We start from the raw sequence: 20,009 nt of genomic DNA, 5'->3' as shown, positions 1-20,009 counted from the left end.
ATCTATTTAAATGTGTTCAGTCCCTCTCTTAAAGGCTACAGATCAGTTATCTAGAAACTTCATTTATAAAGAAACACTTTCTAATAATAATAGTAATAATAACTCACACTTATTTATTTTAAAAAATCCTCTCGGAAGTTCTAGGAGGTAAGTGCTATTATTATCTCCGTTTTTATAAGTGGAAGCTAGGGTACTGAGACTTGCCCTGGTTCTGACCCGTCTACACCACAGCCTCTCTCCAGTGCCAGGTCCGAGGGCCGCACTCTAGCCGCATCCAACCCCCCACCCCCTAACACATCCTCCAAAAGACCTATCTGCGTCTGCCTGTCTCTCAGGGTACTCTGCTCCTCTGAAAATTCATCAGCAGAAACGGATCTGTGATGGGGCTGATTTATTGCAAGGGAAATATTTGAGTTATCTGCCATTAACCTTTACATCTGAACAATAACATTTTGTGGCAATCCTCTAACCCAAAGGATTTTAGAGTTCTTGCTTAGGAAGTATTCTCAGGGAGGCAAGAGGAAGACAGAGCTTGGGGCACACCTAAGACCCTACCCTTTAATTAGGCTACAATTCCAACTTTTTAGGATAATAATAACTGTTTCCATTTTAAATTGCTTTACAAACTCTAAAACGTCTTCATTTAATGCACACCCTATTTGACCCTCATATAATTCTATGATGGTAAAATATTTCTGTTTTATAGGTAAAGAAGCCAACTCAGAGATATTGAGGAGATGGGGTTAGCAGGTGCAAAGCAAAGACTTGAACCCAGGCATTGCGACTCCAAACACTGTGCTCTTCTCACATCTGCCTTCCTAGGCATGGAGGTAACTCTAAGAGCCCAAGATGCACACAGTGAGATCAAACACCAAGTTGATGTAGTGTCAGGAACCTAGAGGGTTAGCTCCTGCCAATAACTCCAGCAGAAAAATTTTCAGCACACCCTGAAGTATCCCTTTTATTTCAGTCTCTCACCTATTTGAGGTATATGTTGACATGAAGAAATTCTGTTGGAAAAACTGTGGTGGAAATCCTCCCCATTCTATACCTTTGAGCGTGCATAGGCTACTTTTTGATTAGAGCTGGTTGTTAAAGGCCTAACTCGGAGCTCAGTCCCCACGGAACAGTCAATTACATTCCAAGATCCACTCTTTCCCTCTTAATCCCTGTTGATCATCTTGTGGTACAGACATGACATCTGTGCTAAAGGCTTCCCGGTGGAGGTGACAGGATGGGAGTATAAACCCCATGACCTCTGAGGGGGATTCTCTACGGCCCTGATCTCAAAGTGCCTCCCGGACCATGAGCTTTAACATCACCTGGGAACTTGTTAAAAATGCAAATGCTCCCGCCCCAGACCTCCTGAATCAGAAACAGCAACCTGCTTTTAACTGGCTCTCCACCTGACTGTGTTGTAGACTAAAGTTGGAGAATGATAACTCTAAACCGATTGCTAGAGAGCATCAACCTCAAATTTAACAGATACTATTTTTAATTATAACAATACTGGTGTACTGCAAAATCGGCATGAAAATGATTCCTTACCACACGCCCACATATCCACTGGCTTTCCATAAGGATCTTTGCGTAAAACTTCTGGAGAAAGATATCCAGGTGTGCCAGCAAAACCTAGGGGAAACAGATGTTAATGAATTAAAACCAACTTGACAAAACCAATATGAAATGGCAAACTAAGGAGGAAACTTCTTTGGGCTTCTTTATCTGTTGATCTGTTTGTCAAGATAAAACAAGGATCTCAGAGAACTAAAATAATGTTGGACGAGTTTCTCTCCATAGCAGTATCAACACTAACCTGCCCTGCTTTGTAGCTTATTAGAAAAAACACATCTTTCTGCAGATATGAAAGCCAATCTATTGTGCTGCACAGTGTGTGTACTTCAGGCCATTTGGTCAGCAGTTCTGATTCTTGTTTATGTGTGAGTTAAAACTAAACCTGTGAAAAGAATCAGAACATCCTCCCCTACACCTGGAAAGAAATTAGGAGAAAATTGAAGATAGGGTTAAACTTTGCCAAAGATGATACTTCTCATGGTACCTACATAACTTTATTATGAGAGGTATTCACCTATAAAAGAGAAGGACCCAAAACGTGGATCCGGGGCACAAACTTAAAGCAAATTTTCAGTAAATATTTTTGGAAGTGAGGTGGTCTATACAGGGTGGGGGATGGCACTGAGAGTAACTGAAGAACTCACTAGGAGAAGGAATGAGTCCAAAATACATCAAAGAGCTCGCTCTGTACTAATAAATAATCAGTGTGTACTTATAACTGGCAACTAAAGAGAAGACTCAGGAATATTCAGATGAATCACTGTTGAACAAGTATCAGCTAGACTTAACTTAAGGGATGCGGTATGAGAAACTGGACGGCCAAAGAAAGTTTCCTATCGTATAAATCAGTGTGTCCAATAAGGTACGCTTAAATGACAATTTATAGCTAGAATTTAGAGTAAAGTATTTCTTATTTCCAAAAATAATGGCTTTCAAATAAAAATATATACCTTAAAAAATACCAAAAATAACTATTCCTATTTGGAAGTTTTCTTTAAAGGCACATGAAAACTCGAAACTGTTCTTTAAAATGATATGTAATCAGGAACTCCTCCGACTACAGATCTCTGGTGAAGCACCTTATATATTTACTGTGACGCAAAGTGTCCAAGAAAGGAGCCTCTCCCCTATCTCCATGACAAATTTGTACTTAAAAACAAGCATATGTATAACAGCTGGTGACTTCTTTGAACAAAATTACATTAGAAAATGAGGCAATGGATTTTGGGTATCACTTTTTCCCCTATTTTCATTACTTTTCCTTTCCTTGTTTGGTTTAGAGGAGGGTGGGGTAGACAATGAGAAGGGACTTCAAGAAAAGACCTGTAGGTTGTAGTTTAAGCTCTACACGGACCACAGTGGATCCACCTCTACCTCAAACTTTACTTGATAGAAACGTTTGCTCAGTAGTTGTGAAGTAGGAAGAACTACTGAGCAACGGTGGTGGTTCCCCTGAGTGAAGTTCAAGGAGTACCTGAAGGAGAGACGTGGAGTCCGCTCTTCTAAGGTAGGGTAGGCACAATAGTTTTCAAGAGCTACCCAGCGCTTCTCACTGCCATATACCTGCTCTCTCATTCCAACCATCCCTCTCTGACTCCTCCCAAATTGAGACACACAGGGAACCCAATGGGACACCGATGCCAGAGACCAGATTAAAGACCGAGGTCCCAGCTGGCTCTTTAAGTTCCTTTACCATCTGCTTCTCCCCTTCATTCACCCAACATGACTTCTTTCTACTTCTGAGCACTTAACCTAAAAATCTCTTTAAGGTCTCTTGAAGATAAACTTCTCATGCTCACCCTTGATGATACTTTTTCTGTTCCTTGTACTTTTTCTGTTCCTTGGACCTTCAATTTTTTGTTCTACCTTTACTCTAACAGAAGGTGGCTCTAAATTATTTCCATGTTAGAGATCTCTTTAGCTAACTACAGTTCTCAGTGGTTCTTTCTTACTCTGAATCTTGACTACCCTTTTATATGCAATCTGTACCCTCCTATCTAGAGTTGGTAAACTTTAATATATGTCTTAAATAACTCAGTAGAATACCTGGCCTGGAGCAGGAAATGTTAATGATATTGCATCTAGGTAGAAAAGATAGGGAAGTAAGTCACTGTGTAAGAAATGCAACAGGGCTTCCCTGGTGGCGCACTAGTTGGGAGTCTGCCTGCCGATGCAGGGGACGCGGGTTCGTGGGTTCGTGCCCCGGTCCGGGAATATCCCGCATGCCACGGAGCGGCTGGGCCCATGAGCCATGGCTGCTGGGCCTGCGTGTCTGGGGCCTGTGCTCTGCAGCGGGAGAGGCCACAACAGTGAGAGGCCCACGTACCGCAAAAAAAAAAAAAGAAATGCAACAATAATCTTAAGTGTAAATTATTACAAACCTCTTCTGGAGACTACAAATGCTAAGAGCACAACTATCATTTGAGCAGTCAGTGGGGTCCTTACTCCTAAGAATGGTGAAGCCTACATCTAAATGCACGAACATTAAAACAGTGCACTTATGCTACAATTCTCATGAATACAGAAATACTGAGGGTAAGATAAATTAGGTCTTCTTCAGCAGCAGATTAAACTCCTAAGAATCTAGTTTATGATGATATATGCTATCAACAGGAAACTTAATGAGAGCTTGCCTTCTTTACAGACAGCATTTCTCACTTTGAAAAACCAGTGGGAATATTAGAACAGATCAAACAAAGAGAAAACAGAATTACTTACAGTTGGAAATGTACCCATTGCAACATACTGCCATTAAAAAAACCCTTAACTTTAAAAAAAAGAGACATAATAGCAACCAAGCAAAATAATTCTTCCATGAAGTAAGATTATGGTAGTTATCCTTTTTTCCTGGCAGCAACAAAAAACCAGAAGTGTATTGAAAAGAGCATTCCCAGTCCCACAGGAGAAACAGGCTGTTCTCTTTGGTAAATTTCTAGCCTTCCTAACAGGTATGTTATAGGGTGTTACTTCTAGCCTTTTTGGCTAGTATTCAAATAGATCAGGGCTAGAAAGACAGAAGAAGTAACATGGGAAAAACAAACACTGGAACTCGAAAATGAGAAAAAAATAACCAAACTCAATAGACAGCTTCTATAATGGCTTGTATAGTTTCATTTTTCTTATTCGTAATAGACCTCTCACATTTATTGAAATAAAATTATGTAAAAGCCTGAAACTCTGGCATTATACATAATGAAGAAAGAGTTCTGCTCTTTTCTTATTAAAATAAAAAGGTTCCCCACTCAACACTTATATTTTAAAAGATAAAATTAATCAAACACGTGAGACTACGGCAGATGATACTGAATAAATATCAAAACAAGTCATTCATACTAAAATATGCTTTACTCTTAAAACCTAAAATATATCACACAATACCTCCAAAAGAAATGTAGTACATCATATGCCCAGTTTTCCTTCACTTAAGTAACCATGAGGATTCACTTGAACTTGTAGAATAAACTATTCTTTAAAAAAAAAGCTTAAAAAAAGCTAAAGAAAAAAAATAAAAAAGAAACAAGTATTCTCTTAAGCTTAGAAACTATGTGTTTCTATACTTTTGAAATGCTGGATTTTCTTAGAACTTATAATGCACCTCTTAAAAGTCATTACCCTAATAGCTACCTTAGCAAGAACTTAACTGATATCACCATACTAAAGAGAAAATGGGAATTTTACTCCCCATCTGTCGTTTCTCTAGGACCAGCTTGCTACGAAAAATGAATTATCACAATTGGAAAATTTGTATACTTTTATATGGATGTTATTGCTTTCACTAGCCTGATATTTAGTCATTCACTCAACAACTTTCACTGTGTAGGCCAAGTACTGTGACATGTGTTTAATTCCAAGATGGTTTTGAAAACTTACTGAACAGCTTTCATAGCCCAGGCATTTTCCAATGCTCTACTCCACTTAGTCTCGTAACAGCCCCATAAAGGAGTGTTTATTATCTTCATCTACAAAAAGGATACTGACCTCACAGAGTTAAAGTGACTTGACCGATGGCAGGTAGTTATTAAGAATCAGAGCCAGGATATCAGCTGAAGTATTTTCATTCAAAAAGCAGAAACTTTTCACTACACACAGTCCCTCAAACAGCTTTTGATCTAGCGGAAGAGATAAAACATAGAGCCCCAAGCAAGAGAGATTTCAGGAGCTCAACTCCAATACTCTTGTAAGCATCATCTAAGTTGTCGATGTTAAATTGGAGCCTTGGTTCTGGTAATAAGGCTTCTGGCTTATTCCTGATATCCAATCATCATCTTGTACACAGTTCTGGCAATTACATCCCTGAGCCTAAGTCCCTCTTCTGGTATCTCGTGAAGAAGCGTCCTGCTTTGCTCTAGAAAGGACTAGAGTCCTGTCTTTGAACCCAATTTCCAGGACTCTGATTTCTTCTAAACAGATTCCCTTTAGAGTTCAGGGTTCCTGTCCTTTCTGCATGTTACCTGTAACTTGCTTTCTCCTACATACTCCTTAGTTCAAGCTGTCTTCATTCATAATTTGAACTACTGCATTAGCCTAACTGGTTCTTTGCCTTCAGGCTATCCTTAAAGCCATCCTCCACATTGCTACCAAAATCAACATTACTTAACATAAACCCAATTATGTCCTTTCTCTGCTTAAATTTTTTTACCAGATCCCTGAAACTTCTAAGATAAATGCCAAATCCTTCAAAAGGACATAAAATCCTTTCCTAATTCATCAACTACCACTCATCTCAGTATACTTTATATACTTTAGCTATAACAAACTTATTGTTATTCCTGAGATAGAAAAAAATTGTTTTATGCCTCTGAGGTTTTGCATGTACTGATCCCTCTATCTGGAATGCCTTTATCTCTATGCATACCAGTGAATAAAACTCCCATTCAGCCACTAGGAAGGCAGAAGCCTTACCCCAATCACTGAAACGTTCCCCAGAGGCAGAATTTCATAATTCTTCTCTTGTGCTCCAGAGCACCTCATGCGTGCTGCTGATACAGGTGCCCTGACATTGCATGCTAAATACTTATTGATATAGAAGTATGAGCATCTCAAGGGGCAGGATCTCTTAATTTATGTATCTCCAGTGATCTGCTCTGCCCATTTCTGTGATAGCCCCACTACTTCCTGTTGGACCCCAACTCCTGTTATTGTATATTCTTTACCTGTGTCAACCATACTCTTTCCTATGATAAAAAGATGTTTCTGAATCTCAAATTTACAGAACTAATTCTAGGTCCTACCTTTCAGTTTGCAGTTAAAAGGAACAAGCTTATTTATATGTCAAAATATGACACACCAAATGCCAAATTTGGAGGTGTTAAACTCACCTGGTAGGTAAGGAGAGCCTTAATGTAAAAGGCAGTATTAAACTTGAGAAGTATCACAGACAAGGATACTGGTCAGGTACTACTGAAACAGGACAGGCAGCAGAAAATGAGGTCCTGAATTAGGCTGCCTTCAGAGAAGACAGGCAAGGGTGCCTCACCAGCCACTCCCATTAACTAGCTGGGGCAGATCAGAAAGACAAGGTGAATCCTGGGAGCTCTGTGTACATTTTAGTACATGTGTATGTTTAGGGATACAGAGAAGTATTTGCACAGAAAACAAAAGAAGTAAAGCACTTATTGAGCTCTCTTTGTATTTGTTGCTGTTTAGAGGAAAAGCAATTCAAAGTGAAGGGCATTTTAAAAATTTAATCTCAATACATTGAAAGTCAGAAAAGAAGTGAGACTGAGGCTCTCAGAGGTTATATTTTAGGACACTACGTGAAAAATGGGCTAATACTGGGAAATGGCAGAAAGAGAAGCATAAAATCAGTGGCTGAAATCATTTATTTTGGCTGAATATCAAAACAATCCATATGCCTAGTTAGAAATACTATAATTTAAATGTTTAGAGTTAATCTCTTCCTTAATTGCAAGGAAATGGAAATTTCATCATATAGAATTTTTGAAATTATCAAAATTGTAGAGAGTAAACTGGCACGTTGGAGAAATAGATGAGACGAAACACACACATATATACAGATATATAATATCATATATTATATAAATCTCTATATATACACTTTATAATATTTTTAAAACTTAAATTTGCTAATCACAAAGTATGTAAAATATTCTGCAAGTATTTCCTGAGCGCCTACTATTTACATAGGTGTTTTTAGCATCAAGTGAGGCTGTATGTGAACAATCAATGTTTTCTCAAATACTCTTCGACTACTGCAATCCTCCTTTTATTGATTGATTGACTGATTGATTGCGGTACGCAGGCCTCTCACTGTTGTGGCCTCTCCCGTTGTGGAGCACAGGCTCCGGACGTGCAGGCTCAGCGGCCACGGCTCACGGGCCCAGCCGCTCCGCGGCATGTGGGATCTTCCCGGGCCAGGGCATGAACCCGTGTCCCCTGCATCGGCAGGCGGACTCTCAACCACTGAGCCACCAGGGAAGCCCAATCCTCCTATTAATTCTCAGAACAGAATCCATTTTATTCATCCATCCTTGAAGAAAAAAGTCTATGTGTTATTGCTCTTCTATTCCCTTAAATTATTTTTAGATTATATATCCTTTAATGTCAGTAAAATCAGGTACATATAAAGGTCCAATATCTTAACATTAGTCAAGTTGTCAGAATGAACATTTCCATTCTATTTTGGTTAGGAAGTGGGATGTGACTGGAGCCAGAATAGTACAAGCAGCATGAGGTAGAGAGATCCTACTTACCAAACCACGCCTGCTGGTCTCCTTGAACTTCTATGGCTAAGCCAAAGTCTGCCAGTTTCACAGCTGCTCCCTTGGATTTGCTAGCTAAAAGCAAATTCTCAGGCTTTATTTAGAAAGAAAAAAGAGAGACTGAAGTGAGAACCTATTTTAAGTGACTATTCAAAACTAACATTTTATAAGGTTAGGAAAAAAAAAAAAAGGCATGCACTGTCCTCTCTCCCGGAGACTGTCATTCCTAAATCCCAGGGAAAATATGGTTAGAAAATGATAACAAATGACCATGTGTGCAGGCTTCAGACAGATGCCTAAGTGTACTGGAGAGATACTGGGCTGAAGAGAGAATAGGCTTGGGGAGCGATCAAATGAATGAGAGCACCTGTCTTGACCTGCTCACATGCTTCCAACGGCTGCTTGAGGTCCAGACTTGGCCACGGACATTGGCTTAGAAGCCTAACAGAGCACAGACATTTTCAGCAGAAGGAAACTTGGCAAAATGATAACAAGAGTTGGACCAATCTACAGACATTTGGCAAATGAAACTGTGCAAATTAAATCCTAGTTGACTTCAAGAGCTTGGACCCGAATGCAGTGATTTGGATTCCTCAATGTTTCCAAACAATTTCTGTACAAATTTTAGAGTTTTATTCTGAATTATGTATTAAAATTGCTGTCTTTAAGAATCTGTTTATTCTTAAAGGCAGAAAGAGTCTACTACTATTTGCCAAATGTTATAGTTGGATTTTTTTTCTTCATAAGCCAGATTTAAAAACACAATTTATGTCTTCAAAGTATGATTCAAAGTATTACTTATATATTTGTTTTCACATCTCAGAATACTATAAGAAAGACACATTTTTATTTTCTTGGGTATTTATCGTTACTCAAGGACTAATAACTCAGTCTTGGAATAAGGCTGTGCCTACACCACTGTTTCCCAACCAGGGCATCGAGACACATTGGTACTTGGAAAATAAGCACCGTGGCAAAGTCTTGAATTTCCGTGGACTGCCTTTGTAGGTTTTAAGAAATGAAGGGAAAAGGTGGTCAGGAAAAGGAGGCTGATTAATACGTACAGTACATCTATCATCCTTAGCTATGTGGATGAACGTATGTCTGGATTGGTACGTATATTTGGAAGAGTGGTTCATCTTCTTACCTTGGGATAAGACCCAGCAAATTTAGAGGTGTGTCTCAGACTCAAAAAAGTTGGGAAACAATGGACTCTGCAAGTGTCAAAACGACTGTCTGAAAAATCTAAAAATTCAGTCAGTCAAATTGGTTTTGTTTATATGTTGACAAACAACTCATTTCAATTTTTTTCCCATGAAATTGGCTTCTTTTTTTCCTTACTGAATTAGTCAGTTCTGTTGGTTGTTTTGACCTTGGGTAAACACAGCCTAAACCAATATTTAATTTATTAATTAAGCCAGCCATGCAAATTAGCAAAGACTCATAACCAGAACTCAGAAGAAATCAGGTTAAGTCTACAAGAACTAGAGTGTAGGCAAGTAAGTTTTAATCAAGTACCAGACTTCTTCAGGCTATTGCTGCTCACTGCCATCAGATTCATCACTGTTATGACAATTGGTAATTGTAAGGACAACTTTGTAATTTTTTAGGGCTGATAGGGTTTTTACCTCAACACTAAATACATGATAATTTAATTTCGATGTTGGGATGATGAGGTCTCAAGTATATGAAAGATCTTCATACTGAAATAACTTTTAGTAAAATCTAACATTTGACATTATTTGGAACTCTTGTTCATCTATCAATATACTATAGTATCTAACCATGCTATATCATCAATATTTGATATTTTATTTTCACAACTAAAGTTTATGGTCCACTACACTCATGTACCTTTTACTTTAATTAAGAAGTGATTTCCAGCTATTAATTTATAGAATAAATGACTTGGAAAAAACCACATTAAACTGTAAGTGATAGTTTATTTCTCTGTAACCTTCATATTCAAAAGCATTGAGATGTCAGAGAGCTCTGCTAATACACATCTGTCCTAATTTGTCAAGCACAGACTCATTCAGGGAAAGAGTTCCAATCACTTTAGAAATCACAATCGTTTTAGGTCTTTCAGATCTCAAGTGAGCAAATGCCAGTGTCATCAGTGAATAAACAATTTAATGTGCTTTCATTCTTATCGATAAATCAAAAAGATCTGGGCAGTGCTGTGTGCATTATGCCCTTAAACACCAGGTATCTGCCAATTCAGAAGAAAGGGAACGCCTTAGAGTTTTATCATACATGGCCTGTTGAATGACTGGGGCAAATATTCATACCTAGAGATGACCTAGAAGACCTCTCTGTAGGGCCTTGTGAGTCATCCAGGAAATAATAAATCCATCTGGGATCAGTGTTTCACCTTATACCCGTGAAGACTGTTCAGCTGCAGTTATGCACAGGAAAAGGCTTGTCTATTTCAAGGCTACTGTATAGATTTAAAAATAAATAGCACTGAAATGGCTTCATGTTTAAGCATATCTTTTAGGCAAACCTAATATACAGAATTATGGAATGCAAATTGAAAAATTAGGATGATTATTGACTTTATTAAAAGATTATTTGCTTTATAAAGAAACATTAAAAGTATCACACACGTTTGATTTATATACAACTCTTTGGAATATATTTGTTTGAATAATCTTGTTACCATGTTCTGAAAGGATATGGAAGGCTTAATCACCAAGAATTTCTAAAGCAGCATTTAAACCAGGGCACCACACAGTTATTCTGATTTTCTTTAACTACTACCATTCATATAGCCTCCAACTTAAAAACATACTGCACTATAAAAGTTCATTGGCAAGTAAGGTAGTTCAGATTATGAATGTCCACAGAAATTAAGATAATATGTGGTTATATTCCACAAAAGCTGGAACAGTAGAATCTCTCACCTAATCAGTGGCTGCTTCTTTAGAAAGGATGACCTTTACATTCTTCACTGCTAATATTCTATTATTTTGATTTTCTAAAACAAACGAGAAAGGTGAGATCAGAAACTCAGGCCTTCCAACACAACTATGGTTGAACATGGGGCACAGCACTGTGAGAGAAACAGGCAGCACAATGATCTAGAAAGAGGGTGAAGGCCTGGATTTATTTCCTGGTCCTGACTGTTATTAACTATGTGGATTTGGGCAATTTAGACTCTTGAAGCTAATTAACTAATTCTTCATCTCACAAATGAACATTATAGATATATATTTTATCGCAAAACAGTATATATAAAATTATAAAATCCCACTGGATTTAATCACAGGGGCTCGTAAGGGACATTATATGCGTTAGTGATTAGCTATTATACTGCAGTGCAGCTGGCCATTTCAATGTGCATAACATTGAATATCTGTAATGAATGCTCATGACTTGAGAAATGTCTGTATTTCTAAATTAAGTGCAATCTATTATGTTAATATTTACACATTGAGATTATCTCTAAATTCTTATAATGCATCACTGTTTAGGTTGGTTTTTAAATAGATTCTACTGACATTCTCACACACAGGTTCCCTCCCCGCCCCATTGCTTCCTAATGATGCAGGATTTTCCACGACATCTGGTCTTAGTGTCAACAACCATTTATAGCATATCAGCTGTAACGAGCAGCAACTGTTTGCAAGTTTTGTTCTGTACTTCCATATGGATACAATGGCAACTACTTCCATTGTGATTTGGGATTTTCTTGAAACTGTCCAAGTATCTCAAAGTACCGAGGCAAGTTGCTGGAGTCACTTTCAGAACTGGAAGAGACTTGGGAGATAAAATAATTCAAACCCCTCAGTTTGAGGTAGAGAGGCTCAAAATGATGAAGCAAGGACTTGAGGCCAGATTTCCTGATCCCTTCCTTTTAAAAGACGTGATACTGAGGAAGCTTCTCTGATGGTATAAAAATCATTCATTTTCTTTTATTTTCATTCATTTTCAAAAGGTAGTCTATTCAGCAGATATTTTTAGAAGAATTTAAAGTAGTCAAAAATATTTATTACCCATAATCAAATAAAACAAGGGGAAACATGAAAAAGACATAATTTTGATTTTGCTTCTCAAAAATCTCATAAACACATCATGAGGATTTCTAAATTAGCATGACCTTTATTGAGGAACTGATTCAGCAAAGGCGATGATCATCTTTAACATTAGTCACATTAACATCTTCAACATTAGTGATATCACAGATTTATCTGTGCACATACGTGATTATCTATCTAACCAATGAAACTCAAACATTCGTAAATTATAAGGGTAGTGAAATCATGTGTGCTTTACTTTTTTAAAAAAGCAAAACGTTTTTAATGAATATTATAAAACAGCAAGTTATTAGTTTTATTATTCTATATTATTTGATGCTTACATTCCCTTGGATATTAGCTTTTAAGAAGTAAAATTGTCTTTTAAATTTTCTTTCTTCTATTGGAAAGTCTCAGTATTTCAACATGAAGTTAATCAGTCAGTGCTTTGGTGCGTTTTCAGTCACTTCTCCTTTGCCAAAGAAGGTGTGAACAAAGCTCCTAGAAATCAACTAAATGAAATTTTGCATGAATTGAAAAGCCTGAATATCAGGCTCGCTCATGCGCATGGTGGAGGTCCTTTTGTGCACATGGTACAAGGGACTTTTGCTTTTATTTTCACATGGCATGGATACCTGAATTTATGTACTTAGCACGGGGAACTTCTAGCTGATGCATGCACTGTGAGTTTGTGATGAGGAAGTACTGTTTCTATCATCATGCATATACGAGCAAGTTCATAAGAATCACTCAGTATTCCATTCCTGTTTCTTGATCTGCCTCCGCATTAACAGCACACACTATCAAGTAGCTTGAAAGAACCCCAGTGGGACTTCCCCAATTAGCTGTTTCTCCACAGCCTGACATACACCAAGTACTCCATAAAGAAATACTAGAACGACTAAATGAATTATGGGATTTGTCACATGTATATAGTTTGTTTCTAGTATAGCTAGACATACATTATGTACAAGTGATGTGTTCTTTAAACATTTTTTTAAAAAGGTGGTTCTGAGAAAAGTGGAATAATTGTGATTTTATAATTATGCTAAATGTAGAATTCACTGTTTGATATATCTACTACCCATGGTGACAAAGGATTTACTGAATGCTTGTCAGATTCCCAGAAAATGAATTACTTTCTTTTCTGGTCATACATTTGATTTTATTGACATTTCTATGAAAGTGTTAAAAATCCCCCCACATCTCCAGAATTACTATCATCATTTAAATATCTATATCTATTAACTATCCATTTATCTACCTACCTATCACTCTCATATCCATCTACCCGTCTAATGATTTTTCCATTAAACATTGTTTTTCAGGAGGTAGGCTTTCAGAAAGACAGTATTTTCCACTGAGGCAATTCACTGGTGCTGATTTGTTGCTAAGAGATTCAGTCGTATGTATGAAGCCTCCTATCCAGATAGCTGTTCATGAAGTAGTATAGTAACCATTTCTGATACACTCTGAACTGAAGAAATCTTACTACTTTGTGTGAAATGTTTACTTGAAAAAGCACAGCTATATTAACTGTCTCCTTTGACTTACTTCCTTCTGTCAACTGATTCACAGAAGTTGTATTCTCCCGGTTCTTAAATGAGACAACACAACTGACTGGATATGCCTTTATTTCCTGTGACATCGAAAGTTGTCACTTGTTACTGCAGCCTCTTTTCGACCTAATATATTTTTGCAGTGCTTGTCTGATGTACTTCCTTCTTTCTGGGACACACAGCACAGATACATTTTCCACATATATTTAAGTGATCTTTAATTCACCAGCCTGTACGTTCCACACATACAAGGTCTGTTTGTTTTGCTCTGTAATATATGCCCACAGCCCAGACAGGGCCTTGGTAGGTGCTCAAGAAATGTTTGATTAATGTTTGTTCTTCTCTTTTGATACCTGAATTTTTAATCAGCAGAGTTCACAAATATCCAACACCACTCTTCATAAACAATCTATTTATAAGCACTCCAAAGTGACTGTCCTGATGTGGCCTAAATTAAATGGGGCAAATCCATTTCGTTCTTCTTGATGCCTCATTTTCCAAAGGCTGTGGACAATGCCACCTTACTGATTTTCTAAATAGGACATCTTTGCTTTTTATACCAGTCTTTTGTCAAATTATGCTGCCCTCCTACTCTACATTAAATCTTAAATATGCCTTATTCTCTTATTCCTAATGAGATGAATTTTATATAGCTATGAAAATCCATAGGTGGGGATTATTTTAATCCCTTGACTCACTAAATTTAGACCCATTTTCCCAAATAATTCTTAATATTGCTAGCAAGATTATTTTACCATCATTGTTCTGATCTATTCTTTGATCTCTATAATGGTTTTCAATTCATTTATCTAACTGAATTGAGAAGTGGTAGTGATTAAGCTTGCAGACCCTGGAACCCAACTCCTTGGGCACAAATCCTATCTTACTAGCTGAGTGACCTTGAATAAGTTCTTTTACTCATGGCTGTTAAATCTCCCCTTAGGTAACATGGGGATGGTCATAGTGCCTTCCTCATGAAGTTGTTCTGAAGATTAATATGATGATACAGTACAGGGTATAACAGTAACTGCTTGACAAATGGCAGCTATGGCCATTTTTATTATTTAGGTTCTGCTTTGATTCAAACCCTCTCAAAGACTAGAGTCATATCCCTGAACTATAGTCCTATAATTATGTTAGCACTGCTGGGTCTCCCCAATACTGCTTGAATCTACAGCAGTTGGCCTGACACTGAATGCACCTTAGACAAAGGTTGTGGTCCATGTATCCAACGGATACTGCCTGGTGCTGACTGACATGCTTCTGTTATGCCAACATCCCACCACCCTGAACTTTCTCCTGTTGCTGTGCCTGCTGTGCCTTGTCTCTAGGTCTCGGTAAGTTTCCATCTGGTGGATTCTACTGTCTAATAAGCCCCCAAGTGTGGCAGTTATTCAAATATTCAAACCGAGATCTGTATGCTATCACTGTATCAAAGAGGATATGTTTACCCTCTATTTTATTCAACATTAATTAACATACACAACAATCTGTTTTATTCAATGTTGTCCTTTCTATTACAAATGTGCTTTTGGTTGAACTTGATTCATTCCTAAATTAAAGGACTATGCTGCAAATATTAACTAGGTATAAGGTCTCACATTAGGTACTGTAAAGGAACACAATACGTTAAATAGCTATTATCTTAGGAGGGATTTATAAACAAACTGTACAGTACTCCTATGCTCACAGGTGTCTGTGATAATGATGAAAAATGTAATACTTCCTGTGTTTTTATCTCACTGATACGGACAAGTTAAACTGCATGCCTGTAGTGTACATGAATTAACATACGAATCATGACAGGGAAACAAAAATATATGGCCCAACAGTAGTAAGGGCAATATTTTGATTAAAGCCTGAGAATAGGTTTCGGCAATTGATCTTTTTCGTTTTAATGTATCGGTAAATATGCTATTGCAAGTTGTATACTTATCAGACTATGCATGGCGGACATAAAAGACACAAATCAAAGCCAGTGACTGAGCACACTTAAGGTGTGCATAAGTTGTCTCTCACGCACAAGTTTGGGCCTCTCAGTATATTTATGTCATGGCCTACTGAAACAAGCATGAGAACTAGACTCAACTGAGTGTATCCAAGTCAGCAACTCCACAGAAACTAGGACAATTATAGACATTATAACAAGCTCTATCAGAAATTCATCTCTATCCTCTCCTAAAAACAGGGTAAGAATGGAAAGCAAAAACACTCTTCTCCCTTGCAAGAAATCTGATGGGTGATGCAGCAGGCTGTTTCTTTTAGTAGTAGCCTTGCTGGAAATCACCTGCCTGAGTTTTTAATTAGTGACTTTAGCTCATATGTCAGAAAATATATTTTTCTTCCCCACCCACATCCTAGGCTCACTGCCATCTCTGAGTAAAGTTACAGTCTTTGGGGACTTCCCTGGTGAAAGCCCATGTGCAGCAACGAAGACCCAACTCAGCCATAAATAAATAAATAAAAAGGAAGGAAGGAAGGAAGGAAGGAAGGAAGGAAGGAAGGGAGGAAGGAAGGGAGGAAGGAAGGGAGGAAGGAAGGGAGTTCCGGTCTCTGAAGAGCTCTGCTGAGTTTGGACACTTACAAAAGTGCAATATCATGACCTCACAAAATATATTTGGAAAGTCATGGAATAGAATTCACATTTTTCATCCTTGGCTTTTAGAGTATACTTATAATTACATAAATGTAGCAAAATGTTTCAAATGATAACTTTATTAAACAGCAAAAATAATGTGTATGTCTACATACATTCACTTAAAAAGGAAAAGTAGCACTGTGAGTACTACGCAGTAACCAAAAGGGGCACTGTCTTTACATGGCTAGTAAGGAATTTTTGAGGTGATTGCCAAATATATGGGTTTTCAAAGGAACATATTATTTTTCCTTTATCCTGATGGCTAAGTTTGGTGTTAGCAGATGGACACAGTCCTATCTTGGTTCACCAAAAGAACAAGCCATTAACCTACTTTTCCTTTAGACATGCAAAGCTCTCAGACTCAAACTGAAAATCAAAGGAAGATTCTAGAAAACTAAGGCAATGTTTTGCTTAAAAATCACATCTTCAAGTAACTCACTGTGGATCGTTAGAGATATATTCTTGTAGAACATACTAAATGAATGGAAACTTCAGATTTACAATTTACTATAACTAGAGAAGTCTAGAGAAACCAGCCTAGGTCCTCCCACTGAACCCACTACAGTTCAAGACATTCTAAATTATCCTTTGCCACCTTTGTACTAAAGCCTGGGAAAGGCTGAGGTTTCAGATGAAAAACCACAACTATACAGTGCTCACATTTGCTATTTCCCCCACCCAGGAGTTTCTCTCCATTGAAATTTCTAGGCCTTCACTATTTCTCTGAAATTTCATAAGTAAAACTAGAATGCTGAGAGAAGAGGTCAGAAAATTAATAAAAGGATAGTCTTCTCTGAAATGTTTAATTTCTAAATGATCTAAACAATTTTCAACCTCAATGGTTATCAGAAGCTGAGTCAAGTCTTAAAAGTATTAGTATCAAATATACTATTTGATAATAAAATTTGTTTTACCCTTTTTCAATCTGTTTTAAAAGGCAATAATATCTTGGCTCCTAGGAATATAAATAAATAAAAACCCAGGGAGCCTCAGTGTCCTCAGAATTCCTGGGACTAATGTTAAGGGAAAGAGACTTCAGCACCCAGAATGGGATTCTTTAGCACCAATCACTTGGGCCAAAAATCTACCTAATACATTTATCTCTATTTACTTTATAATTCTGATAACCATTTACATATTAGGTAAATATAATATGACTATAAAATCACATGTTTGATCAACAAACATACTATTATGTCCACAGAACAAGTTTAGAAAGAAAGAGATCAGTCCTACTCAAAATCACATTAAATGCTGCATCCATTCTTAGGAAGAAGGAAATATAACCTATTTATTGTTAATGTTAGGCAATGCTTTCTCTCTGGATGAAATGGGATTTATGTAAGTCTCAAGTGTGCATTAGAGAAGAGATGACTGTGGCGAGGGAAAGTGTCTTCGTAATGTGTCGGAATGAGTCCACACAACTTTACTGCTCATATTTTTGCCTTTACAGGTATAACTGCAGCTGAACAGTCGTTAGGAATTGTGTGGTGGTTTGTCTTCTCCAAGGGCATTCATTACTCACCTTCAGGTCCCGATGGACTACGCCCATCTGATGGCAGTGTAGCACAGCCTCCAGGATCTGCTGAATGCAATGACTGCATGCAAACACCAGGGGGCGTGTGTTAGTTCCAAGCTTACACTCACTGTCTGTATAGCCTCAGAGAGACTGGGTTAAAGTGCAAAACTAGCAGACAACTGGAGTTGTATTTTAAACATCTTCAGTAATGTAAACATGCTCAAGAAGAGTGACTACTACCTCAGAACAATCAGGATCTTGCCAGATGTGAGCCAAAATGTGGGTCCACTTGTTCTAGAAAAATCCATCTTAAAAATATTTAATTCAGGAGCTCATTTCCTGGTTATAAATCCTCACAGGAAATGAACTGGAACACAACTATTATTTTTATAGCTTTTGTGCTCCACCTCCACCTCACACAAAAAAAGCTGTTTCCCTCTTCTCTCCCATTTTTCTAGTATCATTCCAAAGCTGTCACATTAGCAGTCAAGGCACCATTAAGGTTAAAATTAGGATACGTAATGAATTTTTGATAAATCATTAACTTCGCGTGCTTTAATTTAGCTGGCAATTATCATCTCTTGCCTGAGGGTTCATCAGACTCAAATGGAGCAATGCGTAACCAGTTGTTCTGCTACAGCAACCCATGGTCTCAGAACAGAAGTGGTGTTTAAATCTACAGGCGGACATACATCACAGGCCAAGTTTATCTCCAGGCAAGTGCTGGTCATCTCAGGAAAGCCTGCCCCCAAACTGCCTCTGGTGGTTTACTCCTCGGAAACGTAACAGGTGTTCTCAATACTGTCCTTCCCTTTTTGCTATGATGTATATTTAGCCTGTAGATGAGCAAACTGAAAGAGCCATCATGCATTATCATTTCATCATTTAGTCATTTTAGGGAAAAGTTGGGAAAGGCAAGGGAACCATTTTAAATACCCACCCTCTGCCCTTTCCCCAGAAAAAAAAAACCAAAAAAAAACTTCCTTTGATTCAGATTTATGGACTCCATATACTGACCTTCAGGTCCCTGTGAACTATGCCATTTAGGTGACAATGATTTACACTTTCTAGAATCTGCTGTATACAATGACTGTAAAGATACAAGGGCAGAATGGAAGGGAGAACATTTTAAAGGCACATAGTCACATTGAATACAAAATAAAATGAAAGTTTGAACGAAACAAACAACAAACAAAAATTATATTTTTCACATTTTTTTAGCTTTACACTGGAATTAAATAATGCTGAATAAAGCTAATTCTGGTTCTAACAAAAATGACATCCAACATAGAATTTGTGACATATTCAGACAAAACAATTTGAGCTGTGTGTGTTTTTCATTGCAACTCCATAAATTAAATCATTTGTATACAGAACTCAATATTTCCATATTCAGGGAGAAAATTTTATAAATAATTCCCACAATGTTCTGGGAAAATTCTTCAGTGAAATAAAATTTATGGGTATTTCTCATACACATCTAAACTGTTTAAAATCTGAGGTCACAATTAAACATAGGTGTTGAAACAAGAGGGTAAACACAGATGAAGTGGCAGGTGAAACAAAGGTCAAAAAAAATGGAGGGAGACATTTACCATTTTGACTTAGAAATGGTGCTGCTTGTATAATATATTAATAGGAAAACTAACGCACGTCTCCAATAACAGGGAGAATTTAAAGTAAACCCATGGCATAAAACAAACTCCTCTTCAGTATAGTCATACTCTGGGGAAGGGCTAAGAACTTACAAAAAGTAAATAAAATTTAAAATCCCCTGGAGCACTGGTGGTTGTTAGACACATTTTCATACACCCCAGTGAAGGAAAACTTATGCTTATTACTATGTTAAAATGCACAACTTATGCTATTCTTATTAAAGGCTCACTGATGTCAAATAGACGCTAATTAAATTCTATGGTAGACGTCATCGATGGGCACCTATAAGGTCCCCTGAGCTGTCATATGACATACAGTAAT

At 37.5% G+C, this 20,009-nt stretch overlaps 1 protein-coding gene across 32 annotated transcripts in view; it reads right to left on the bottom strand.

Moving 5' to 3' along the window:
- CAMK2D (calcium/calmodulin dependent protein kinase II delta) overlaps positions 1-20,009 on the bottom strand; it is a 275,015-nt gene that overhangs the window by 61,914 nt on the left and 193,092 nt on the right. For 22 of the 32 annotated variants that reach the window (XM_060299017.2, XM_060299012.2, XM_060299010.2 and 19 more), the window contains exons 6-8: positions 19,050-19,122; positions 8,289-8,391; positions 1,549-1,632 (exon numbers count right to left, since the gene is read on the bottom strand). In XM_060299017.2, coding sequence (XP_060155000.1) covers positions 1,549-1,632; positions 8,289-8,391; positions 19,050-19,122 — 260 coding nt within the window. Of the gene's footprint in view, positions 1-1,548; positions 1,633-8,288; positions 8,392-18,038; positions 18,112-19,049; positions 19,123-20,009 lie in introns of all 32 variants that reach the window. The other 10 variants (XM_060299011.2, XM_060299029.2, XM_060299023.2 and 7 more) reach the window with 1 other exon arrangement.

Source organism: Globicephala melas, chromosome 5 (genome assembly GCF_963455315.2).
Source record: "Globicephala melas chromosome 5, mGloMel1.2, whole genome shotgun sequence".
NCBI lineage: Eukaryota > Metazoa > Chordata > Mammalia > Artiodactyla > Delphinidae > Globicephala > Globicephala melas.
This window is presented reverse-complemented; position numbering and strand designations above follow the sequence as displayed.